Source organism: Eleutherodactylus coqui, chromosome 6 (assembly GCF_035609145.1).
Source record: "Eleutherodactylus coqui strain aEleCoq1 chromosome 6, aEleCoq1.hap1, whole genome shotgun sequence".
In the NCBI taxonomy this organism is placed as follows: Eukaryota; Metazoa; Chordata; class Amphibia; order Anura; family Eleutherodactylidae; genus Eleutherodactylus; species Eleutherodactylus coqui.
This window is the reverse complement of record NC_089842.1, coordinates 245,000,278-245,027,689: the sequence shown is the minus strand read 5'-3', so window position 1 is coordinate 245,027,689 and position 27,412 is coordinate 245,000,278. Positions and strand designations below refer to the sequence as shown.

The 27,412-nt window shown below is 47.0% G+C and overlaps 1 protein-coding gene across 1 annotated transcript; it reads right to left on the bottom strand.

Moving 5' to 3' along the window:
• Positions 1-1,163: 1,163 nt before the first annotated feature.
• Positions 1,164-27,004, bottom strand: LOC136631677 (nicotinamide N-methyltransferase-like). The gene is made up of 3 exons (XM_066605964.1): positions 26,854-27,004; positions 21,291-21,498; positions 1,164-1,587 (listed from the first exon to the last, which is right to left on the bottom strand). The coding sequence occupies exons 1-3, from the start codon at positions 27,002-27,004 to the stop codon at positions 1,164-1,166; spliced, it is 783 nt and encodes a 260-aa protein (XP_066462061.1).
• Between the last annotated feature and the right edge of the window lie 408 nt (positions 27,005-27,412).

Sequence of the window (27,412 nt, the reverse complement as noted above, 5' to 3'; positions counted from 1 at the left end):
CGCCGGAGGCCTTAGGTAAGTAATTTTACCTCCCCTCACGAATCTGATCTGTGATTGGAGGTGAAATTTTAATTTCTTTTACTTTTACATGTTCGCCGTTTTCAATTGGAAAACAGCGATCACGTGACCAGGAACCGCGTTTTGCGGGCCTCCGGTGAAATCTCCAGGCTCTCGGCTACGTTTGGTAGCCAGGAGCAGGGGGATTTTAAATTACCCTGGCAATCTGTGCCTTTTGCACATGCGTCCGCCATCTTGGCGGCGGGCGCGTGCGCAGAAGCCGTGGTGAAGTCCACGGATAAATGAGGTGCCTTAGGTACGTTATTTCATATCCCCTCACGGATATGATCCATGAGGGGAGATGAAACGTAAACTTTTTTTAATTTTTTTTTTTAACTTTTTAAAAACCGGGAACTGCATACAGCGGCTCCCGGTGACATCCCTCTGCTCTGGGCTACACATGGGAGCCGGGAGCAGAAGAATTTTAAAATTTCGCGGGCCGCGCGCGCCTTCCAAGCGCGCGCCCGACGTATGATGACTGGCGCACATGCGCAGTAGGCGCCGACGGGACCTGGAGGCTGGGACATCGCCGGTCATCGTGGTGAAGGCGGGTGAGTACTTTTAGCTGCCCCGATGGATCCGATCCACCGCGGCAGCTGAATCTTTCACTTTTTTAAACTTTTTATTAACTTTTATATGATTGCCGGCATTCGGTAAATGCCGGCGATCATGTGACCGGGGCCCGGGATGGCAGCTCCAGGTCGCTGGCTACCTCCCGGAGCCGGCAGCATGGAGCTGCCATGTCCTCAGCTTGCAGGGCCTTAATCCCTGCAGGAAACATATTTCTACGTCCTCAGGGAATAAGGCCCAGCAAGCTAGGACGTAAAAAGTCTATGGGCTGGTCGTTAAGGGGCTAAGAGAATTCTGTAGGAGTTACGTAGGTGAGTTAGATCATTCAGGAAGCTCGGGTTTGGATATTAAATCTCATTTTAAAGATTTACATATGAACTATAAGGGTCACCACCCACTACAGTTTTTATATCTGCAGGGGTCTATGGGACTTGTAATGTTAAAATCGCGATCGCGCAAAATCGCAATAGACCCCTGTAGATAAAAAAAACTGTAGTGGGTAGTCACCCTTAACTGGCAGACTTAAATTTAGGTTTCTACTTCTCCTTGTGAGCAACAATGAATATGATTCCCTTATAGTCCCAAACGTCACTCACAACTTTTGTCTCCTTGACCTTACAGCAATCAATAACAAAGCCTTCTCCAACTAGAGCATTCCTGACAAAATCCTCATCATATCTGAGAATATGGATCTTGTCTTTACCGACTGTGAAATAGGTTGCATTTAAAGTCCCAAATAATATGAGATGTCCCCGAGGTTTCAGCAGCCTTGGGAACTTCCCAAGACATCTCCTGAAATCATCATGGTCTTTGCTGATAACATCTAGAAGGCAAACACTGATAATACAGTCGGCTGGTGGGAGGTCCAGCGGTTCTATTATATTTTCTTTCTCGAAGTCACATTTCATAACATGTTGAACTGCTGATCTCATTTTTTCTTCTTTGTCCTGTAACTGCTCTCTGAAAGAAATGGGAAAAATGAGGAAAGTAATTATCCCACTGACATCACTATGGGCATCACAGCTCAGCAGTTACCACTATATATCACTAATCTGTAGATTGTTGGCTCCCAGTGCGGGTAGAAAGTGTTGCGTCCTCCGGACGTGCAACCTCAATAACATAAATCAAAGGCACAACTGTGCAAATGAAACATAACACTATGGGGAATACTCTCCCTATAGTCCCCTAACCTGGGAGGGGGCCCTGCCTACTCGGCGGACCGATCGCTCTGACAAGTGCGAGCCAGCACACGTGCCTGGGCCACTAACGAGTCCCTATCAGGGAGCCCTAGCACAAAATAGAATCGAAACAGAACCAAAGAAAACAGAAAAGAACTTAGCTTGCATGGAGAGCTTCCGCCAAGCTGTGTTGCTCCGTCACTGTCCAAAAGACAACTGAAGTGATTGAACAGCACAGGAGATAATGCTGGCACTGTTTAAATAGGAGCCAGGCTACTCAGCACCGGGTGCTGACTGACCTTCCTCCTGCAGCTACCACACCCCTCAGCTCCAGGAGAAGCAAGGGCACACCCAAAACCTGGTCTGGCCTGCAGGCAAGGTGCAGGCCTCAGCACGGCTGCAACAGAAAGACTTGGAGTCAACCAAGACCAGAGTACTATGTGTCAGGCTTACGCCGCCTGCAGACGGGCGGGTCGGATCCGGCGGCGAGGATTCTTGCCGCGGGACCCAACCCAAGCGCCTGCAGGGACCAGCGCGTACTCACCCGCGCTCGCAGCTCCGGCTGTTTGATGTGCCGGCTTGCCGAGCAGCCGGTGCATGCGCAGACCGGAGCCAGCGCCGGGTGAGTGATGTTTCTGAAATAGGACATACCGCGGTTTGTTTGCCGCACAAGATTTCGCACGGCCATCTGCATAGGATTGCGAAGCAGTATCACGATTTTGTGGCGCTACAAAGTCTCGCGATATTCATGGGGCTGGGAGAGCTTGAAATCTTAGCCCTACCCCGTCAATAAGTCCTAGCTACATGTGAAACCCCCCCAAAAAGCAATATATTGCCTAACAGGCGCTGTACGCGCCGCCGCACTTCTCCTTCTGAAGCTCCGACACTTGTCTTTAGTCTTCTGCCAGCGCTTCCTGGTCAGGGGTTTTAAAAATCTCGCCTCCAGGAAGTGCTGTCTCTGATTCGAGTGCCCAGGCAATCACTGCAGCGCTCAATGAACCAATCACAGCCATTCAATTTTGTTTGTGAGTAAAAAGGAAAGAACTCATAACCTGGATGGGTTAGCTGTCCACCCATCGGTCCAAGTAGGTAGAACTGTGTAGAAAGTGAAAAAGACACTCTGTCCAGAGGACATCCAGGGGGGGGCAGATGCAAGGAGAATCAGGAGATACCAAATAAGGCCGCCTGCAGACGGGCGGAAATTCCGCGGCAGGATTTCTTGCGAGATTTTCACCCCTGGAAGCCTGCATAAGATTGCGTTAACAAACACTGAAAGACTGCGACCCGCTCACCATCAGGAACTGCGGGCTTTCCTGGAGCGCTGGTCCCGGCTAGGCTCCACTTCCGGTCCGCGGGCTCCCGGGAACCGTCAGTGTCTTGGAAGCACCTCACTCTGCCGCTGGGGAAACAGAGCGCCCTGCCGAAGGCTCCAACCCCCCGCTCTACACACCTCAGGGTTCCTGCAGGGGACCTCACCAAGCAGCGGCCGCCATATTTACCACTCCTGGCTGCGGGGAAAGTACATACAGCAGAGCCCCCTATTAACCCCCTGGAGGACTTTGGCTGGGTCCTTGCAGAAGAACCCCCACAAACCACCATAGCTGCAGCCCAAAGCTCCTATACTAGGTCTGCACACTGCCTCTTTGCAGCTACAAAGAATTACATTTAAAACGTTAAAATAAGCCTGCTGCTTGGCAAAAGAGCCTAAACTACCATTGCTCTACCACGACCAAGCGGCCAAAAATGAAAATTGCAGACTGACAGTCACTGCAAGCAAACGTGTCCCACTCAATCACCTGGGAAGATCGGATCCACCCCCCCCCCCCCCCACACCCTGGCTAATAGGAGCTCCAGCTCTAAAGGCACAAGACCCGGCGATAGTCCGGCCACATCCCCACCCCCGCTGGGTGGTGTACAACAAAGATCCACCCCACACAGACGAGGGCTGAAAACTGCAAACTAAAATCTAATAATCCCTACTAGGGAACAATGCTGCATACTTATGCATAATTTAAACTAATGCGGGGCGAGCCTCCACAAGACCTCAGCACAGACTTCTTTTATCTTCAAGATTGAAAACCAAGCACAAGAATGGTAAAGACCAGCAGAGATAGGAGTAGAGATCAGACGGGAACTCCAAGACCAAGCAAAAACCAAAACGAGATGGATAAATATCTCAAGAAAAAACACAGCTCCCCAGCTGCACAGAAAAATAAAGCCCCAAATGACGCCCTACCAGATCTAGATATAGAGGACTCTGATGTAGACAGTACATCGATCACCTCAGATCACAACGAGGACCAAGACCAAGGAGCAATCTCAAAAGCCTTCTTTAAGCAATTCCTAACACAAGCTATCTCGCCTGTCCTAAAGGAGTTAGCTGACATCAAAACTGAAGTGAAGCACATAGGGCACAGAGTCGAAGAACTAGAAAACACTCAACAGGATATACTCCTCCACAGCTCTGCACTGCAGGCCAACCTAACAGCACAACAACACCAGCTGAATCAGGCCATGCTATTACTCGAGGACCAAGAAAATAGGAGCAGACGCAAGAACATACGCTTCAGAGGGATCTCCGAGTCCATTGCCAGAGAAGCGCTCGAGTCCGCAGCCTCGCTGATTTTTCAGACACTTCTTGGAGAGGAACGTGCAAAAAACATAAAAATAGAACGCATACACAGAGCACTACGTCCTAAACCCTCTTCTACAGACCTGCCAAGAGATGTAATCTGTGGCCTCCTTAGCTATGTGGACACTTCAGCCATCCTCCAAGAAGCACGAGAGGCTCAGAACGTCCTCCTAGAAAACTCCAAGATCCTACTCTTCCAGGACCTAGCTCCAAGCACACTGGCGAAGAGTCGGATCCTAAAGCCCCTAACAGATGCCATGAGAGCAAAAAAGCTTCCAATAAAATGGCTCTTCCCTTTTGGTCTGGCCACCTTTAAAGAGGGTCAACAAATCTCCATCAGATCGCCAGAGGACCTCAAAGAAGCTTGGCTAAAATTAGAGATTCCACCAATCGACATCCCCTCGTGGCTCCCGGTTCAGCTGCAACACCAGATAGCACATCTCATTGGGCCGGATGGGTGGAAGCTCACTACAATGCGCAGAACTCCCAGAAGCAAACCGACTGCTGATCCATAATTCTCATAATTTGACAGTTGTTGTTCTCCCTCCTATTTTGCATCCCTCTGTATGTGAATGTAGGTCCCCCCGTTTATGCAAAAAACTCTCTGTGGACTTCAGCCGGCTGGGACTCTGGTGAACAACCACGTTCTCAAATCTCAGCCCTACCACGAAAGGCACTATCAAGGTAGTCTGCTCCTTATGCCCCGCTACAGAACCCCAGACAAAATTAGACCCAATGACTCCAGCCTCGCTAATTTTGGCAATACTAGCTAACAAACCGATGGAGATATCAGGAACCTGGACTCAGTTTATAAAGTTCAATGACTATTTTTGAGATATTGAAAAGTCGCCGTCTTACCAACCCATCTCAAATCAAAATATTAATCCCAGACAAACCACTTAACTTCATAGAGAGCCTAGATGTATTCGACTCTATCAAGAAATGTCAAAAAATCTTCTGTTACAGAATAAGAGACCCCCTCTGGTTCGAGGGTTATTTATCCTTTACACCCCTTCCAAAGAAAAATATGACCCTCTTGTAAAAAAGGCTTATTACTTAACCAAGCTCCAGAAAAACCTTGGTTTATTAGAGAATGGGAAAGCGAACTAAAAATCTCCCTAAACAAGAAAGAGACCCAGAGGGTTCTCAGTAACTCGCATGAATTTTCCAGATGCGTCTGGATTAAAGATGAGTGAGCACCAAAATGCTCGGGTGCTCGTTACTCGGGACGAAATTTTCACGATGCTCGAGGGTTCATGGGCGACCCGAGCATTTTTGTAAATCGCCGATGCTCGCTAAGGTTTCCATTTGTGAAAATCTGGGCAATTCAAGAAAGTGATGAGAACGACACAGCAACGGATAGGGCAGGCGAGGGGCTACATGTTGGGCTGCATCTCAAGTTCCCAGGTCCCACTATTAAGCCACAATAGCGGCAAGAGTGGGCCCCCCCCCTCCCAACAATTTTTACTTCTGAAAAGCCCTCATTAGCAATGCATACCTTAGCTAAGCACCACACTACCTCCAACAAAGCACAATCACTGCCTGCATGACACTCCGCTACCACTTCTCCTGGGTTACATGCTGCCCCCCCCCCCTGCACGACCCAGTGTCCACAGCACACACCAAAGTGTCCCTGCGCAGCCTTCAGCTGCCCTCATGCCACGCCAGCCTCATGTCTATTTATAAGTGCGTCTGCCATGAGGAGGAACTGCAGGCACACACTGCAGAGGGTTGGCACGGCTAGGCAGCGACCCTCTTTAAAAGGGGCTGGACGATTGCCCACAATGCTGTACAGAAGCAATGAGAAATATAATCCTGTGCCACCGCCATCTGGAGCTGCACACATGGGCATAGCAATGGGGAACCTATGTGCCACACACTATTCATTCTGTCAAGGTGTCTGCATGCCCCAGTCAGACCGCGTTTTTTTATAAATAGTCACAGGCAGGTACAACTCCGCAATGGGAATTCCGTGTGCACCCACAGCATGGGTGGCTCCCTGGAACCCACCGGCTGTACATGAATGTATCCCATTGCAGTGCCCTGGACAGCAGAGCTAACGTCAGATTAAATGCAGGTGGGTTTCAGCCCACACTGCATGCCCCAGTCAGACTGGGGTTTTTTATAAGTAGACACAGGCAGGTACAACTCCCTATTGTGAAGTCCGTGTGGACGAACAGCACGGGTAGCTCCCTGGAACCCACCGGCAGTACATAAATATATCCCATTGCAGTGCCCTGGACAGCAAAGCTAATCTCAGGTTTATTGCAGGTGGGCTTCGGCCCACACTGCATGCCCCAGTCAGACTGGGGTTCTTTAGAAGTGGACACATGCAGTTACAACTCCGTGTGGACCAACAGCATGGGTGGCTCCCTGGATCCCACTGGCGGTACATAAATATATCCCATTGCAGTGCCCAGCACAGCTGAGGTAATGTCAGGTTTAATGCAGGTGGGCTTCGGCCCATACTGCATGCCCCAGTCAGACTGGGATTCTTTATAAGTGGACACATACAGTTACAACTCCGTGTGGACCGACAGCATGGGTGGCTCCCTGGAACCCACCGGCGGTATATAAATATATCCCATTGCATTGCCCAGCACAGATGATGTAACGTCAGCTTTAATGCAGGTGGGCAAAAAATTAATTGGATTACACTGTAGGCGAGGGCCCAAAAAAATTGGTTTACCAACAGTACTAATGTACCTCAGAAAAATTGCCCATGCCCAACCAATAGGGTAGGTGAAACCCATTAATCGCTTTGGTTAATGTGGCTTAATTGGTAACTAGGCCTGGAGGCAGCCCAGTTAAAATAAAAATTGGTTCAGGTGCAAGTTTCAACGCTTTAATGAGCATTAAAACTTATAAAAATTGTTTACAAAAATTATATGAGTGAGCCTTGTGGGCCTAAGAAAAATTGCCCGTTCGGCATGATTACGTGAGGTTTCAGGAGGAGGAGCAGGAGGAGGAGGGGGAATATTATACATAGATTGATGAAGCTAAAAGGTCCGCGTTTTTGATGGTGATAGAGAACGATGCTTCCATCCGCGGGTGAAGCCTACGTATTGCTTAGGTATCACTGCTGTCCGCTGGTGGAGAAGAGAAGTCTGGGGAAATCCAGGCTTTGTTCATCTTGATGAGTGTAAGCCTGTCGGCACTGTCGGTTGACAGGCGGGTACGCTTATCCGTGATGATTCCCCCAGCCGCACTAAACACCCTCTCTGACAAGACGCTAGACGCAGGACAAGCAAGCACCTCCAGGGCATACAGTGCGAGTTCAGGCCACGTGTCCAGCTTCGACACCCAGTAGTTGTAGGGGGCAGAGGCGTCACGGAGGACGGTCGTGCGATCGGCTACGTACTCCCTTACCATCCTTTTACAGTGCTCCCGCCGACTCAGCCTTGACTGGGGAGCGGTGACACAGTCTTGCTGGGGAGCCAGAAAGCTGTCAAAGGCCTTAGAGAGTGTTCCCCTGCCTGTGATGTACATGCTGCCTGATCTCCGCGCCTCCCCTGCTACCTGGCCCTCGGAACTGCGCTTTCTGCCACTAGCGCTGTCGGATGGTAAAATTTTACCATCAGCTTGTCTGCCAGGGCCCTGTGGTATAGCATCACTCTTGAACCCCTTTCCTCTTCAGGTATGAGAGTGCAAAGGTTCTCCTTATACCATGGGTCGAGCAGTGTGTACACCCAGTAATCCGAGGGTCACGAGAAAGGCATTCTAACATGAAGTCAGCCATGTGTGCCAGGGTACCTGTACGCAACACATGGCTGTCCTCACTAGGAAGATCACTTTCAGGATCCTCCTCCTCCTCCTCCTCCTCCTCAGGCCATACACGCTGAAAGGATGACAGGCAAGCAGCATGGGTACCCTCAGCAGTGGGCCAAGCTGTCTCTTCCCCCTCCTCCTCATGCTCCTCCACCTCCTCCTCCTCCTCCTCAACGCGCTGAGATATAGACAGGAGGGTGCTCTGACTATCCAGCGACATACTGTCTTCCCCCGCCTCCGTTTCCGAGCGCAAAGTGTCTGCCTTTATGCTTTGCAGGGAACTTCTCAGGAAGCATAGCAGAGGAAATCATTGATGATGACGAAGGGAAAGCAAATCTAATAAACAGTTTCTTCTCAAGTGTGTTCACCAAAGAAAAGGAAATGCCACACGAGGTGCAGGGGAATAAAACGAACCCCTCACAAAATATCTCATACCTAACGCAGGAGGAGGTGCGGAAGCGTCTAAAGAAAACTAAAATTGATAAATCACCGGGCCCTGATGGATTACACCCAAGGATACTAAAGGAACTAAGTGACGAGATAGCTAGGCCGCTATACCTTATATTTCTAGACACTATCAAGACCGGAGTAGTACCATTGGACTGGCGCATTGCCAACGTGGTTCCAATTTACAAAAAAGGGAGCAAAAGTGAGCCTGGTAACTACAGGCCAGTAAGTCTCACTTCAGTAACGGGAAAAATTTTCGAGGGGATTCTGAGAGACGCCATCGATGAGTACCTCAAGGAGATTAAGGGAATAACTCCTCACCAGCATGGATTCATGAAGGGTCGCTCATGTCAGACAAATCTGATCAGTTTCTACGATGAAGTAAGCTCTAAGCTGGACCAGGGAGAATCTATTGATCTTGTATATCTGGACTTCTCTAAAGCCTTTGACACCGTGCCACATAATAGGCTAATATACAAAATGAGGCAGCTCGGACTGGGCGAAAACGTGTGTAAGTGGGTAAAAAATTGGCTCAACGATAGAAAGCAGAGGGTGGTAATAAATGGTTCGTACTCTGATTGGACCACAGTCGCTAGCGGGGTGCCACAGGGTTCAGTATTAGGCCCCACTCTGTTCAACATATTTATTAATGACCTGATAGAGGGGCTGCACAGCAAAATATCAATATTTGCAGATGACACAAAATTATACAATGTAATTAATGCAACGGAGGACAATGTGCGGCTACAAACGGACCTGGATAAGCTGGGGGCTTGGGCAGAAAAATGGCAAATGAAGTTCAATGTTGAAAAATGTAAGACTATGCACATGGGCAAGAGGAACGGATGTCACAAATATTCACTTAGTGGGGTACCACTAGGGAAAAGTGATATGGAAAAGGATCTGGGGGTATTAGTGGATAATAGACTAAACTGGAGTAACCAATGCCAGTCAGCCGCTGCAAAGGCAAATAAAGTCTTGGGGTGCATCAAAAGAGGAATAGGGGCGAAGGACGAGAACATCATCCTCCCACTATATAAGGCACTTGTCAGACCTCACATGGAATACTGCGTACAATTCTGGACACCGGTGCTCAGGAAAGATGTCACAGTGCTTGAGGGGGTTCAAAGAAGAGCGACTAAACTAATACATGGAATGACGGGACTGGAATACCCAGAGAGGCTATCAAAATTGGGACTATTTACTCTAGAAAAAAGAAGGTTAAGAGGCGACCAAATAACCATGTATAAGTACATGAGGGGACAACACATGGATCTCTCCCGCGATCTGTTTACACCCAGGACCACGACGGTAACAAGAGGACATCCGCTACGATTAGAGGAAAGTAGGTTTCATCACCAACACAGAAAGGGGTTCTTTACTGTAAGAGCAGTTAGACTGTGGAACTCTCTACCGGAGGAAGTGGTGATGGCAAAATCCATAGAGGAGTTTAAAAGGGGACTTGATGTCTTTCTGGAGAAGAAGGATATTACAGGATATAAATATTAGGTTAAGTGTCAATCCTGGTATATAGGCAGGTAGGAACTATTAGGGGTTGATCCAGGGAACAGTCTGATTGCCATTAGGGAGTCGGGAAGGAATTTTTTCCCCAAAAGGGCTAATTGACTTCTGGCCTTGGGGTTTTTTGCCTTCCTCTGGATCAACACAGTAGGATAGACAGGCTGGACTAGATGGACAATGTCTTCATTCGGCCTTACATACTATGTTACTATGTTACTATGCTAATGATTGTAGCATCGCCGCTCACCATCTGGGTAGACTCCTCAAAGTTTCCAAGGACCTGGCAGATGTCTGCCAACCAGGCCCACTCTTCTGTAAAGAATTGAGGAGGCTGACTCCCACTGCGCCGCCCATGTTGGAGTTGGTATTCCACTATAGCTCTACGCTGCTCATAGAGCCTGGCCAACATGTGGAGCGTAGAGTTCCACCATGTGGGCACGTCGCACAGCAGTCGGTGCACTGGCAGATTAAACCGATGTTGCAGGGTGGCAGCGTCCGTGTGGGACTTGCGGAAATGTGCGCAGAGCCGGCGCACCTTTCTGAGCAGGTCTGACAAGCGTGGGTAGCTTTTCAGAAAGCGCTGAACCACCAAATTAAAGACGTGGGCCAGGCATGGCACGTGCGTGAGGCTGCCGAGCTGCAGAGCCGCCACCAGGTTACGGCCGTTGTCACACACGACCATGCCCGGTTGGAGGCTCAGCGGCGCAAGCCAGCGGTGGGTCTGCTCTGTCAGACCCTGCAGCAGTTCGTGGGCCGTGTGCCTCTTATCTCCTAAGCTAAGTAATTTCAGCACGGCCTGCTGACGCTTGCCCACCGCTGTGCTGCCACGCCGCGCGACACCGACTGCTGCCGACGTGCTGCTGCTGACACATCTTGATTGCGAGACAGAGGTTGCGTAAGAGGAGGGTGGTTTAGTGGAGGAAGCATACACCGCCGCAGATACCACCACCGAGCTGGGGCCCGCAATTCTGGGGGTGGGCAGGACGTGAGCGGTCCCAGGCTCTGACTCTGTCCCAGCCTCCTCTAAATTCACCCAATGTGCCGTCAAGGAGATATAGTGGCCCTGCCCGCCTGTGCTTGTCCACGTGTCCGTTGTTAAGTGGACCTTGCCAGTAACCACGTTGGTGAGGGCACGCACATACAATGTTGCGGGAGACGTGGTCGTGCAGGGCTGGGACGGCACATCGGGAAAAGTAGTGGCGACTGGGAACTGAGTAGCGCGGGGCCGCCGCCGCCATCATACCTTTGAAAGCCTCCGTTTCCACAACCCTATACGGCAGCATCTCCAGGCTGATAAATTTGGCTATGTGCACGTTTAACGCTTGAGCGTGCGGGTGCGTGGCGGCATACTTGCGCTTGCGCTCCAACACTTGCGCTAGCGACGGCTGGACGGTGCGCTGAGAGACATTGGTGGATGGGGCCGAGGACAGCGCAGGTGAGGGTGTGGGTGCAGGCCAGGAGACGGTAGTGCCTGTGTCCTGAGAGGGGGGTTGGATCTCAGTGGCAGGTTGGGGCACAGGGGGAGAGGCAGCGGTGCAAACCGGAGGTGATGAACGGCCTTCGTCCCACCTTGTTGGGTGCTTGGCCATCATATGTCTGCGCATGCTGGTGGTGGCTCCCCGGCTGATCTTGGCGTGACAAAGGTTGCAATGGATTATTTGGTCTGGCCCTGCCTCTACCCCTGGCCACCGCACTGCCTCTTCCAACCTGCCCTGCTGCTGCCCTTGCCTCCCCCTCTGAAGACCTGTCCTCAGTAGGTGTAGCAAACCAGGTGGGGTCAGTCACCTCATCGTCCTGCTGCTCTTCCTCCGAATCCTCTGTGCGCTGCTCCCTCGGACTTACTGCCCTTACTACTACCTCACCGATAAACAACTGTGTCTCATCGTCATCGTCCTCCTCACCCACTGAAAGCTCTTGAGACAGTTGCCGGAAGTCCCCAGCCTCATCCCCCGGACGCCGGGAACTTTCCAAAGGTTGGGCATCGGTCACGACAAACTCCTCCAGTGGGAGAGGATTCGGAACTATTGCTGCCCATTCTGGGCAGGGGCCCGAGAACAGTTCCTGGGAGTCTGCCTGCTCCTCAGAATGTGTCATTGTAATGGAGTGAGGAGGCTGGGAGGAAGGAGGAGCAGCAGCCAGAGGATTCAGAGTTGCAGCAGTGGACGGCGCAGAACTCTGGGTGGTCGATAGATTGCAGGATGCACTTTCTGCCATCCACGACAGGACCTGCTCACACTGCTCATTTTCTAATAAAGGTCTACCGCGTGGACCCATTAATTGTGGGATGAAGGTGGGGACTCCAGAAACGTGCCTCCTAATCCCGCAGCAGTCGGCTGCGATACACCTGGATCAGGAGCTCGGCCTGTGCCCACACCCTGACTTGGACCTCCGCGTCCTCACCCGCGTCCACGTCCACGTCCTCTAGGCCTACCCCTACCCCTCAGCATGGTGTATTACCAGTAGTGCAGAAACAGAACGCTGTAATTAAATGTGCCGCTTTATTGGCCTGTGGTTGGAGGCTGACTTCGCTTACGGAACGCACAGCAGAGCCAGGAAAGAATTTTGCGCAAGCCTGCTGTAACACTTAGCTGGCTGCGTATTAATTAGGACTACTACCCCCAGCAGAGACGCAGTACACTCAGGACGGTCACAGGCAGCCCAAATAGAATGTTTTTTCCCAAATTTTTTTGGAAAAGCCCACTGCCTATATACACAGTATATCTCTTTCACTGTCCCTGCCTCACCACTACTGGCCCTGGACTATGTAAAATTACTGCAGACTGAGGACGCAATGCTCTGCACGGCCGATATACAAAAAAAAAAGTGCAACACTGCAAAAAGCAGCCTCAACAGTACTGCACACGGTCAGATGTGGCCCTAAGAAGGACCGTTGGGGTTCTTGAATCCTAAAATAACTCCTAACACTCTCCCTATAGCAGCTCCAGCATCAGCAGCACTGTCCCTGATCTCTGTCAGAATGCATCTGAGGTGAGCCGCGGGCGGGGCCGATTTATATACTCCGGTGACACCTGATCTCGCCAGCCACTCACTGCAGGGGGGTGGTATAGGGCTTGAACGTCGCAGGGGGAAGTTGTAATGCCTTCCCTGTCTTTCTATTGGCCAGAAAAGCGCGCTAACGTCTCAGAGATGAAAGTGAAAGTAACTCGAACATCGCGTGGTACTCGTCACGAGTAACGAGCATCTCGAACACGCTAATACTCGAACGAGTATCAAGCTCAGACGAGTACGTTCGCTCATCTCTAGTCTGGATTCAAGAAAACTCTTTCAAAATCCTTACCAGATGGTATAAAACACCTGACTGCCTATTCAAAGCCAACCTCTCGCCAAACAATAACTGCTGGAGATGTGAAGCTGACAGAGGTTCCCTTCTACTCATCTGGTGGCAATGCCCTGCTATAAAACCCTTCTGGGAAAAAATTACCGACAAAATCTTCATATACTTTTACCCCAGAAGAGGTCCTTATATGGAAACCTTCTCCACAATTCACACCATCGAAGAAACATCTGCGGACAATACTCCTGTCAACAGCCAAATTAAGTATCCCCCTCCTATGGAGAGAAAAGATCACCCCCCACCCTGGACCTCTGGAGGGACAAAGTTTTCCAGATCTACAGATTTGAGGAACTGGCGGCTTGGGAGACAGCAAATAGAGAGGGTTTCCTGACCGCCTGGAACCCTTGGATTCACTATTTGGCAGCAACCTAATAAAGATCCAGCCCCCCCAACTCAAAACTTGATCACTGCTAAACCTCAATCTGGCTCATCGCTGCCCCTCGTAACACTAAAATCTGACATCTCGTCGTTAGTCTTTGTTTTTCTTTTTGTCTACGTTAACAATCTTTCACTCACGCTTTACTTGCAAACTGAATGTTATTTCTGCTACACATTATTACCAGCACCCAAACCCATGTGCTTTACTTGGTCGACCGGCAACAGATACCCGGCCGCATGGGTCAAGAGAATTATTACTCGATTATTCAATTCTAGCGCAAAATAATTAGCGTCCAAATTTTACGTACGGAATCTAATTCTCTCACTTCCCGATGTCATTTATATATATAAAATTGAATGTATGTATGCGTGTGTGTCTGTCTGTCTGTCTGTCTGCCCTTTATGCATTACTACACCATTCATCCGATCGCCATGAAACTTTGGGAAGTTGTTGAGTACACTCCTGGGAAGATTACTGGCATAGTAAAGCTATTCTATGATAAATGGCACGCGTGCGAGCGTCGTCGACAGTTACGCCCCCCCCATGTAGATCGTTCGATTTCCATCACTGCCACTAATTCTCTCACTTCCCAATGTCGTAGAAACATGAAATTTGTCAGGAGCATTGATTATGTCATAAATAGGAAAAGGTAATGGGTCCCAACTCGATTATTCAATTCTAGCGCAAAAGAATTAGCGTCCAAATTTTACGTACGGAATCTAATTTTCTCGCTTCCCAATGTCATAGAAACTTGAAATTTGGCACGGGCATTGATTATGTCATAAATAGGAAAAGTTAATGGAAAGTTGTTGAGTACACTCCTGGGAAGATTACTGGCATAGTACAACTATCCTACGATAGGTGGGGTGCGTGCGAGCATCGTCGACTGTTATGCCCCCCCAGACAAAGATCGTTTAGTCTCCATCTCAAGCACAAAAGCAAAAGGCATTACGAGTAACGGGAGGCGTGTTCAACTACAAAATGATGCATCCGCCGAACGTATCGCAAGACAATTGCTGGATATTGAGAATGCTGAGGTAAAATAAAAGCTGCGCTGTCATTGGTTGCTATATATTATTCCGCTGAGGTAAAATCAATGCTGCACTGTGATTTGTTGCTATTTTTTATATTACTGAGGCAGAATAAAAGTTGCGCTGTGATTGGTTGTTATTTCTCTTACTGCTGACGTAACATGAAAGCTGTGCTGTGATTGGTTGTTATATATTATACTGCTGAGGTAACATGAAAGCTGCACTGTGATTGGTTGTTATATTTTATACTGCTGAGGTAACATATAAGCTGCGCTGTGATTGGGTGTTATATATTATAAAGCTGAGGAAACATCAAAACTGCGCTGTGATTGGTTATATATTATACCACTGAGGTAACCTAAAAAAGCTGCGCTGTGATTGGTTGTTATCTAGATATATAAAAACGAATGAATGTCTGTCTGTCTTCGCAGCAACGCGCGACGGGTAAGCTAGTCTATGTATATAAAATTGAATGTATGTCTGCGTGTCTGTCTGTCTGTTTGTCCTTTATGCGCTACTACACCATTCATCCGATCGCCATGAAACTTTGGGAAGTTGTTGAGTACACTCCTGGGAAGATTATAGGCATAGTACATTTATGCTATGATAAATGGCGCGCGTGCGAGCGTCGTCGATAGTTACGCCCCCACCCCACGTAAATCGTTCGATTTCCATCATTGCCACTAATTCTCTCACTTCCCAATGTCGTAGAAACATGAAATTTGGCACGAGCATGGATTATGTCATAGATAGGAAAAGCTTATGGGTCCCAACTCGATTATTCAATTCTAAGCACCAAAGAATTAGCGTCCAAGTTTATGTACGGAATCTAATTCTCTCACTTCCCGATGTCGTAGAAACATGAAATTTGGCATGAGCATTGAATATGTCATTAATAGGAAAAGCTATTGAGTCCCCAACTCAATTATTCAATTCTAGCGCAAAAGAACTAGCGTCCAAATTTTACGTACGGAATCAAATTCTCACTTCCCGATGTCATAAGAACTTGAAATTTGGCACGAGCATTGAATATGTCATAAATAGGAAAAGTTAAGGGGTCCCAACTCGATTATTCAATTCTATGCGCAAAAGAATTAGCGTCCAAATTTTACGTACGGAATCTAATTCTCTCACTTCCCAATGTAATTTGGCACGAGCATTGATTATGTCATAAATAGGAAAAGTTAATGGGTCCCAACTCGATTATTCAATTCTAAGCGCCAAACAATTAGCGTCCAAATTTTACGTACAAAATCTAATTTTCTCACTTCCCGATGTAATTTGGCACGGGCATTAATTATGTCATAAATAGGAAAAGCTAATCGGTCCCAACTCGATTATTCAATTCTAAGCGCAAAAGAATTAGCGTCCAAATTTTATGTATGTAATCTAATTCTCTCACTTCCCAATGTAATAGAAACATGAAATTTGGCACGAGCATTGATTAGGTCATAAATAGGAAAAGCTAATGGGTCCCAACTCGATTATTCAATTCTATGCGCAATAGAATTAGCTTCCAAATTTTACGTGCGGAATGTAATTTTCTCACTTCCTGATATGTATAAATGAATGTATGTCTGTCTGTTTGTCCTTTATGCGCTACTACACCATTCATCCGATCGCCATGAGACTTTGGAAAGTTGTTGAGTACACTCCTGGGAAGATTACTGGCATAGTACAACTATCCTACGATAGGTGGGGCCCGTGCGAGCGTCGCCGACAGTTATGCCCCCCAGACAAAGATCGTTTGATTTCCATCTCAAGCACGAAAGCAAAAGGCATTACGAGCAACGGGAGGCGTGTTCAACTACAAAATGATGCATCCGCCGAACGTATCACAAGACAATTCCTGGATATTGAGAATGCTGAGGTAACATGAAAGCTGTGCTGTGATTGGTTGTTATATATTATACTGCTGAGGTAACATGCAACTTGTGCTGTGATTGGGTGTTATATATTATACTGAGGTAACATGAAAGCTGCGCTGTGATTGGTTGTTATATATTATACTGCTGAGGTAACATGAAAGCTGTGCTGTGATTGGTTGTTATATATTATACTGAGGTAACATGAAAGCTGCGCTGTGATTGGTTGTTATATATTATACTGAGGTAACATGAAAGCTGCGCTGTGATTGGTTGTTATATATTATACTGAGGTAACATGAAAGCTGTGCTGTGATTGGTTGTTATATATTATACTGAGGTAACATGAAAGCTGTGCTGTGATTGGTTGTTATATATTATACTGACGTAACATGAAAGCTGTGCTGTGATTGGTTGTTATATATTATACCACTGAGGTAACATGAAAGCTGTGCTGTGATTGGTTGTTATATATTATACTGAGGTAACATGAAAGCTGTGCTGTGATTGGGTGTTATATATTATAGTGAGGTAACATGAAAGCTGCGCTGTGATTGGTTGTTATATATTATACTGAGGTAACATGAAAGCTGCGCTGTGATTGGTTGTTATATATTATACTGAGGTAACATGAAAGCTGTGCTGTGATTGGGTGTTATATATTATAGTGAGGTAACATGAAAGCTGCGCTGTGATTGGTTGTTATATATTATACTGAGGTAACATGAAAGCTGCGCTGTGATTGGTTGTTATATATTATACTGAAGTAACATGAAAGCTGTGCTGTGATTGGTTGCAATTTCTTATACTGCTGAGGTAAAATGAAAGCCGTAATGTGATTGGTTGCTATATATTATACTGAGGTAACATGAAAGCTGCGCTGTGATTGGTTGTTATATATTATACTGAGGTAACATGAAAGCTGTGCTGTGATTGGTTGTTATATATTATACCGCTGAGGTAACATGAAAGCTGTGCTGTGATTGGTTGTTATATATTATACTGCTGAGGTAACATGCAACTTGTGCTGTGATTGGTTGTTATATATTATACTGAGGTAACATGAAAGCTGTACTGTGATTGGTTGTTATATATTATACCGCTGAGGTAACATGAAAGCTGTGCTGTGATTGGTTGTTATATATTATACCGCTGAGGTAACATGAAAGCTGCGCTGTGATTGGTTGTTATCTAGATATATAAAAACGAATGTATGTATGTCTTCGCCGCAACGTGCGATGGGTAAGCTAGTTTTATATAAAGTAAACGTCGCATGGTTGCCTCCACGTGGAGTTTTCTGGGTAACGCAGAGAACTATGCAAAATGGTGAACATATGTTTTCCCGGTATCTCTAAAGTAACCACGACTTCATAAGATTTTCCGTGTGAACACCAGATAAACACCAGGACCAAATTAACTCGGGCGAAGCCGGGTATATCAGCTAGTGTATATATATATATTACACAGGCCGGCCGGGTATATCAGCTAGTCTATATATATATATTACACAGGCCGGCCGGGTATATCAGCTAGTATATATATATATATTACACAGGCCGGCCGGGTATATCAGCTAGTATATATATATATATTACACAGGCCGGCCGGGTATATCAGCTAGTATATATATATATATATTACACAGGCCGGCCGGGTATATCAGCTAGTATATATATATATATTACACAGGCCGGCCGGGTATATCAGGTAGTATATATATATATATATTACACAGGCCGGCCGGGTATATCAGCTAGTATATATATATATATATTACACAGGCCGGCCGGGTATATCAGCTAGTATATATATATATATTACACAGGCCGGCCGGGTATATCAGGTAGTATATATATATATATATTACACAGGCCGGCCGGGTATATCAGCTAGTATATATATATATATATTACACAGGCCGGCCGGGTATATCAGCTAGTATATATATATATATTACACAGGCCGGCCGGGTATATCAGGTAGTATATATATATATAGCCCGATATGGAATGCATGCAATACAAAATAGGACATTTTTAGGTAAAGAAAAGAGGATAGCAGATGATACGCATAAATACGTGGAAGCACACCTATGCTGATCAATGCTCTGTTAATCTATTAACTATATATTATACTGCTGAGGTGAAATAAAACCTGTGCTGTGATTGGTTGCTATGAGCAACAGTTTTCAATCCTCGATTGCCTAAGGAATGTATTCCTGTCTGTGGACACAAGATACTATCTGAGGAGCAGGAGGTCTGTGGATTACTGGCGTAATTAAAAATCAAACATTCACTGACTTCCCCTGTAATTTGTGTTACCAATAGCAACAGCTCAGCTCTCAGAGTGGGTGCTGGGCTCATTTCTGTGTGGTACATAGTGGCTTAGTGCTGATGGGAAGCTGTGTGGTAGTTGGAGCAGAGGAGGAGGTCGTCTGTGTAATATATTAGTATTTTTGGAGGACGTCTTTTATTAAATATATTAGTGTATGAGGAGGAGGAGGTCGTCTGTGTAATATATTGGTATATGAGGAGGAGGTCGTCTGTGTAATAGATTAGTATATGTGGAAGAAATCGTCTGTGTTAGATAAGACTGTGAAATAAAAAACATCTGCTCAAGTGCAATTCCGGCATTCCCCCACCTGCCCTCAGGGGAAGTGGGGCTGTCTTATCCCCCCAAATATATCTACCAAGTTTGGTTGAAATTGCTCCAGGCGTTTATGAGTTGTGGTGGCACATACACACATACATCATTATATATATACATACATAGACCTCTGAGCGCAGAAGAACTTTTTCTTTAACCATAAATGGAATGGGCCGACTACAATATGCATAGAGGTCATCAAAATAGTTTTTTTTTTATTAAAAAAAGGGCCAGTTGAGGGGGCCACCTAATAACTATGTGCAAATATATCAGAGATCAGTACAGAGATCCCTCCCATCATTTATTTATACTCAGGACTGTCACCTTAACAAGGGATGTCATAAGTCTAGAAGAAAGAAGGTTTCTACATTAACATAGAACGGGAATCTTTACTGTAAGAGCATTGAGACTATGGAACTCTGCCTGAGGATGTGGTGATGGTAAATATGCTAAAAGAGTTCCAGAGGGGCCGGGACACCTTTCTTGAGTGTAACAATGTTACATATTACAGTCACTGATGACTACACAACGGTTGTTGGACCAGGGAGTTATTCTGAAGGCCGGACTTGGAGTCAGGAGGGAAGTTTTTTTCTAAGGAAAATTGCTTATACCTCCTTAAGGTATTTTGCCGTCTTTTGGATAAATATTGCAGGAAAATAGGCTGAAATGGATGGACAAAAGTCTATTTTCAGCCTAAAATACTATTTAAGTATGTTATAACATAGAGTAGATAGAATACATAATGCCGAAACATCCCCTAGATCAGTGATGGCGAACCTTTTAGAGACCGAGTGCCTAAACTGCAACCCAAAACCCACTTATTTACTACAAAGTGCCAACATGTCAGGAGGCGGGGCTTATCACAATGTATGATTTTACCCCCCGTCGTTCTAAAAAGGACAGGGCCGCTTCAAAATAGACCGGGTGCAGATTTTGACTTCTTTTGTATGCGGAATTGCTGTGGATTTTGCCACGGAAATTTCCGCTGAGGACATTCTATAGCATTTCCTAGCATTTCCACTTCGTGTAAACATATCCCAGCAGTGATATTGACCCCCCCCCCCCCCCCGCAGAGCAGCCCCAGCAGTAAGGGTGACTCCCCGAGAGCAGCCCCAGCGCTAATAGTGATCCCCCCAGAGCTGCTTTGGTGGTTATAGTGACCCCGCGCAGCGGCCCCAGTCATAATAGTGACATCCCACATCAGCCCAGTAGTAATAGTGACATCCCAGAGTGGTCCCCAGTAGTAATAGTGACATCCCACAGCAGCCCCCAGCAGTAATAGTGACATCCCACAGCAGCCCCAGTGGCAATAGTGACACCCCACAGTGGTCCCCAGTAGTAATAGTGACATCTCACAGTAGCCAGTAGTAATAACAACATCCCAAAGTGGCCCCTGTAGCAATAGTGCCCCCCCCTCTGAGACCCAAATCCCCCCCCCCCCCAGCTCCTCTGCTTGGCGCTGTTTCTGCCACTGATGCCACCGATCCCAGGAGCACATTGTGACATGCTGCCGGACACCTCCTCCCCTCCCCTGCTCTTGCGGAAACAAGTAGGAGACGTCAGAGGAGGAGGATCCCAGCTGCACACTGACAACACAGTGTGGCCGGGATCAGCACTTCTAGCAGTGCTGCTGAGTGAATACCAACAGGGGAGCTGCGGCACCCCTGCCAGTATTTACTAATGCTGTGAGTGGCCGACGGCGACGAGTGCCAGCTGGGAAGGCTCTGAGCGCGTGCCATAGGTTCGCCACCACTGCCCTAGATCTGCTTCATATGACTTCTAATCCAGCAATGATGACAATGACAGCAGGTTTTCTCCTAATAGTTGATCCAATATTTCACCTCTTTCCCTCTGCGTCTACATGAAGCTGTGTGGCATGGCCCCAATGAAACGCTCCGGTCCGTGTGTTCAGCCATCTTTTCAGCTCCAGGATGCATCGGTCAGTGGCCTTCAGCACTATAATATGCTTGAAAAACTCACAGGCCGCGTACAAATGATGAATCATGGGAGCAATGCTGAGGTCAATCAAGATCTCTCCTCTAATGAGACCTGGAAGAATAAATGGCAAATATTGAAGCATCTACAGTCATATGTTAACTCATAAACCAGATGGTCTACAGCAGTGATGGCGAACCTTTTAGAGCCCGAGTGCCCAAACTGCAACCCAAAACCCACTTATTTACCGCAAAGTGCCAACATGTCAGAGGCGGGGCTTATCACGACGTATGATTTTACAGGGCCGCTTCAAAATAGACAGCGTGCAGATTTTAACTGCTTTTTGGATGCGGAAATACTGCAGAATGTCCTCAGCGGAAAATACTGTGGAAAATTCTGCAGCATTTCCACATCCAAAAAGCAGTCAAAATCTGCACCCTATCTATTGTGAAACAGCCCTGCCCATTTCTGCCGCATGTAAACATACCCCAGCGATAATAGTGACATCCCACAGCAGTAATAATAGTGACACCCCCCCCATTGGCCTCCCAGCAGTAATAATAGTGACAGCCCACAGTAGTAATTCGAGTGATACCCCCCAGCGGCCCCCCAGCAGTAATAATGCCCCCCCCCCAACGTTCCCCCAGTAGTAATAATGCCCCCCACAGGGGTCCCACAGCGGTTCCCCCAGCAGTAATAATGCCCCCTGCCCAGCTGTTCCCCACAGTAATAATGCCCCCACAGCGGTCCCCCAGCATTAATGCCCCCCTCCCCCCAGCGCTTCCCCAGCAGTAATAATGCCCCACCCCAGGGGTCCAACAGCAGTAATAATGCCCCCCCAGGGGTCCCACAGCAGTAATAATGCCCCCTCAGGGGTCCCACAGCAGTAATAATTCCCCCCCCTTCCTCCCCAGAGCGGTCCTCCCAGCAGGAATAATGCCCCCCAGCAGTATTAATTCCCCCCTCCCCTCCAGCGGTCCCCTCAGCAGTCATAATGCCCCGCCCAGCGGTCCCCCAGCAGCCATAATGCCCCCCTCCCCCCCAGCGGTTCCCCAGCGGTCATAATGCCCCCCCAGCCCCACATACTTACCTCTCCTCCTCATGGAAGCGCTGCTCCTCCTCTGCCTGATCGCTGGTGCACACTGATGTCAGTGTGCAGTCAGATGCCTCCTCCCCCTGCTCTCGCTAACCAAGTAGGAGCTTGAGTGAAGCAGCGCTGAGTGAATGCTGGCAGGGGAGCCGCGGCCCCTGCAGGCATTCACTAATGTGGTGAGCGGCCGACGGCGATGCGTGCCAGCAGGGAGGGCTCTGCGTGCCGCCTCTGGCACACGTGACATAGGTTCGCCACCACTGGTCTATAGTGTCACTGTGGTTCCCCTTTATGCTTTAACTTCTTTCATCTACCAACTTTACTATCCACCAATATTAACACAAGGGATGTTTTTTGTCATGGTTTTTGCTTTCTTTTTTGGGTATATTCATAAAAATTATGAATATACACAAAAACATAAATGTGTCTTCTGTTCATTTCTACCCAAGAACTCCCAAATGGCCAATGATGCTGTCAGAAAAGATTTGGATCTCTACACCATGGAGTGGATTAACTACATGATGGACTCTTTTCTAGAGATGGATTGCACCTTAGAGAGACAGGAAAACATATATTTGGGAGGCGCCTCGCTGCACTCATCAGGAGAGCTTAACACTGCAACATTAGGAGAAAGGAAGTGGAAAGCCAGACAAAGAATATGCAGCTAATGAATACAATTGTGTACCTTGTGGAAAGAAAGAATAAACGATAGAGATGAGCGAGTACCTGCCCGCTCGGGAGCAAAGATTCGGCTGCCGGTGGCGAGCTGTGGGGGAGAGCGGGGAGGAACGGAGGGGAGATCTCTCTCTCTCTCTCCCCCACTCCCCCCCTGCTGACTACCACAACTCACCTGTCACCTGCGCCGGCACCCGAACCTTTTCTCCCGAGCGAGGAGATACTCGCTAAGGACAATGCTTGATCGAGTAATTGTCCTTAGCGAGTATGCTCCCTCATCTCTAATAAACAACAAAAAGGTCATAAGGAAAGGAAGGTAGAGGAGCAAGAGACACCGATCACAAACTAACATGCTCCATGCATTTGTGTCTAAACGAACAAGGATAATTGGAGCTCCGAACACAGGAAGAGAAATATGATGCCACAGGCATCCCGGGAACTTGGTGGGATGATACACATGATTGGATACAAGGCTTGAAGGATACAATGTATCTATAAGAAACAGACCTAATAAAAGGGGAGGAGGTGTTGTGTTGTATGTTAGGAGAACATTCATCTCCACTGAGATTCAAGCTTCAGAGCTGGGAGTTCTGTAGAAACTGTTTGGGTAAGAATACAAGGAGAGAACAACAGAAAGGACCCCATTGTAGGCATTTACTATAGGCCACCGGGACAAGCAGAAGATATGGATGAACTCTTTCTACTTCACATGGCCAATTTCTTAAAAAAGTATGACACAGTGATCATGGGAGATTTAAAGGTGCTGTCCAGCCATGACATATGGATCTATACACTTCTGTTTGGCCATTACAAAGCATTTAGTAATATAGTGTGTGCTTTGTAAATGAGCCATGCAGAAGATATGAACTTACCTGAATTGGTGCGCCCCCTGTGCTTACCATTCCGTCATCCTTGGTTTTGACAATTTCAGCCGTCTCTTCTGTTCATTTGTCAAGCAGGCGCAGTAGTGCTTGTTGGCTTGCCGGGAATGTGTGTCTCCTCCGTTGCGCATGCGCAGTTCAGTCAATTCCACTAATGGTCCAGAGCTGAAGCCAAACAGCAGCATCCACCGGCCAACTGTACACAGTTGAAGGGTGGTGTGTGTGTGTGTGTGGAGGGGGTCAATATTACTGCAGGGGCAACTACTGGGGGTCTGCATTACTGTTGGGGCAACTACTGAGAGTCACTATTACTGCTGGGGCAACTACTGGGGGTTTGTTTTACTGCTGGGATGACTATTGGGGGTCACTATTCCAGCTAGGGCAACTACTGGGGGTCTGCATTACTTTTTAATTTTTCCGTCAACGTGGTTGATCGAGGGCTCATTTTTTGCGGGATGTCCTGTAGTTTCCGTTAGTACCATTTCGGAATACATATGACTTTTTGATCGCTTTTTATTGCATTTTTTGTGGGAGACATGGTAACTGAAAAAGGGCATTTTTGGTATTTTTTTTCCGGACGACGTTCACTGTGCGGGATAAATAATGCATTACTTTGATAGATCAGACTTTTTCGGACGCGGCGATACAAATATGTATTTTTCTTTTATGATTTTAATTTTTTTAAATTATAGATATGCCAAAAGGGGCGCGATTTAAACTTTCATTGCTTTTTTTTTTTTTTTACAATTGATAAAACTTTATTGTTTTTTTTTACTCTTCTTTTAAGCCCCCTGGGGGACTACAGCATGCGATACTTTGATCACTCCTGCAATATGACGTAATGCTGTAGCATTACGTCATACTGAATTCCGACAGGCAGTCTATCAAGCCACCCCGGCAGCCATGACACCTGCATGGCTCCCCCAATCTCCGCGCCGGGGGGCCGTACGGGACCACCAAACATCATGCGAGGGATTTAAATGCTCGGGTCCGCGCTATACGAGTCGAGCTTTTCGTAAAATTCGAGAGCTCTACTAAAGTAACGAACCCCATTGACTACAATGGGAGACTCAAGCATTTTTGTATGTGGGACGCAAGGTCCCGAGCTTTTTTTTTTCCCCTTGGTTCGTGTGTTTCTCTCTCTCTCCCTCTCCCTCTCTCTCCCCCTTCCCCTCCCCCTTCCTGCCATACCAAACATTTTCAACTGATACGTGCTGCGTCACGATGGGGGTGGGGCCAAAACAGGCACGTCACAGTGGGGAGGAGCCAAGAGCTGGGGCGGGGTTGAACACGATTTGATGCTCGTTCGAGTAACGAGCACCATCGAGTACGCTAATGCTCGAACGAGTATCAAGCTCGACAGAGTCCGTTCGCTCAACTCTACTGGCTACTAGATACAACACAGGTATAATCTCTGCTCACTCTTTCTCCCTATGGTAAACATATTAAGATTTCTGCTGCTGGTGAACATAAAATTATGGTTGGTACATTTTCTATATAACAAATGACATTTTTCATTGATCAATAGAGTCTGGATATTAAGATCAAAATGATTCAAAAATTAAAGGAGAAGAGTTCAAGAAATGACAGGAGCAGAATGGAGTAAACCAAAATAACCAGATAATAGCAGCTATTAATCCTCCCATAACTGAGATTTTAGAAAAAAGGGAAAAAGTTTGGTTGGGTGTTAGCCAGTAGAACAAAATGTTATTGCTCTTGGTAAGGGAAACACATTACTCTTGTAAATATGACCTTGTCATGCCTAAAAAAACAAATTGTGTTAATAGAGCAATCTTTCAAGACTACTCAAGTCACTTCATCAGGCATCTTATTAACCCTTTGCAATCCAATTTGGGATTCAGGATTTCCTAGGGGTTTTTTCTCTTTCTGCCATTATACAATGGCGCCATCTGCTGGCTAGAGCCAGTACTACAGTATGGGACATGCTGGAGAGGCCCCCCGACAACAGAGCGGCCGGTAATCTACAGTAAGAATACCCTGCCGGACGTCTTCCGACATCGGAGCTGTACAGCCTTCAATCAGAATGTCTTTAGACGTCAGATAGTGGATTGGAAAGGGTTAACAAGCCTGATGAAGAGATCTAAGTAGTCTCGAAATCTTTAACTATTTTTCAGGTGAAATCTTATCCATAATATGTTCTTTCTCGTACTGAGGGCAGATACAGTTTAAAAAATAGTAGATTAAACCTTCAGAGATTCAGAGATTACAAAGGGGGTGATCACTCTACTCCACGGGAGAACAGTTGGGTTAATGACTGCTCAAGCGCCGACGTCACTGCTTGCACAGAGCATTTACACTGACAGACTTCACCTCTACATTGGGGCTTCTTGCTCAGTGCTTCCCCTTCTGTGTAAAGCACTGACCAGGGAGCATTTACATGCGTTCACATTGCTCGACTATGACTCAAATGTGTTCGTTTGAAGGAATTTTGAGTCATAATTGTTCCGTGTGAACAGCCCATAAGACATTCTTCATCATATTCCATGATCAAGGATTAGAGGTGATATGACTGTTTGCCTTTCCACCTTCAACATTTCACACTGCCAAAAAAACCAATTTTTTTAAATTTAATGATTAACAGTTGTTTTAAATCAATTCATTTAAGCTCGAAGAGGAGTTAAGAACCCCCCCCCCCACCCCACCCAGTCTCCTCATGGGCTGCAGCAGGCTAGGTGGAGATTGCATTAGGCACAATGTGGTATTGATAATGGGATATAATGTTCTATAAAAAATTAGGAAAAAGTGAAACAAATAAAACGAATATGAAAAACAAAATCTTAAACAGCAAAATACGATACATACCAGCTGTGAACGTTTTTGTAAGATTTTCAATGGGGAATTTCAAGGTCTCCTCTGCAAAGACCACTTCAGGTTTATCTGACAAGTAAATCTCCAGAAATTCTCTGGAATCAAAGCCATCTACATGGTAGAGCTTATGGGTAGAAGACTCCATTGTCCAATCTGATAAGTAAGGACTGACTGAGGGACTCGTTCGACACCTCAAGGTCTTTATATGAGTACTAGGGAATCAGGTTGCACTTTCTGTTACTCATCACAGGATGAATATTACGTTCTTCATGTGACAGTCAGGTTGGCCTATGATAATAGCTTTAGTTTAGCATGAAACATTAATCAACGCTTATTGTGAAATACACGGCACCACCAGAGTCACATTGGCTGAAGCTGATGACACCGTCCTGGTCTTCTGTGTTTGTCCATGCTGTTGGGCTGAAGGGAGAGACTGCAGATATTCTCTGGCCCACTGCCCTGATCTCCACTCAACCCTAATGGGGAGGCTGCTGCACTCCAGGAGTCCCACTGGCTACTCTAGCTGAGTGTTGAAGTAGCATTCAATGCAGCC

Bases quoted from the DNA above. Each gene is read 5' to 3' on its own strand.
- LOC136631677 (XM_066605964.1), bottom strand. From the start codon at position 27,004: ATGGAGTCTTCTACCCATAAGCTCTACCATGTAGATGGCTTTGATTCC. The intron at 21,499-26,853 runs GTATGTATCGTA...TTATTCTTCCAG, and splicing joins TACAAAAACGTTCACAGCTG to GTCTCATTAGAGGAGAGATC. The intron at 1,588-21,290 runs GTGAAATATTGG...CATTTCTTTCAG, and splicing joins GTAGACGCAGAGGGAAAGAG to AGAGCAGTTACAGGACAAAG.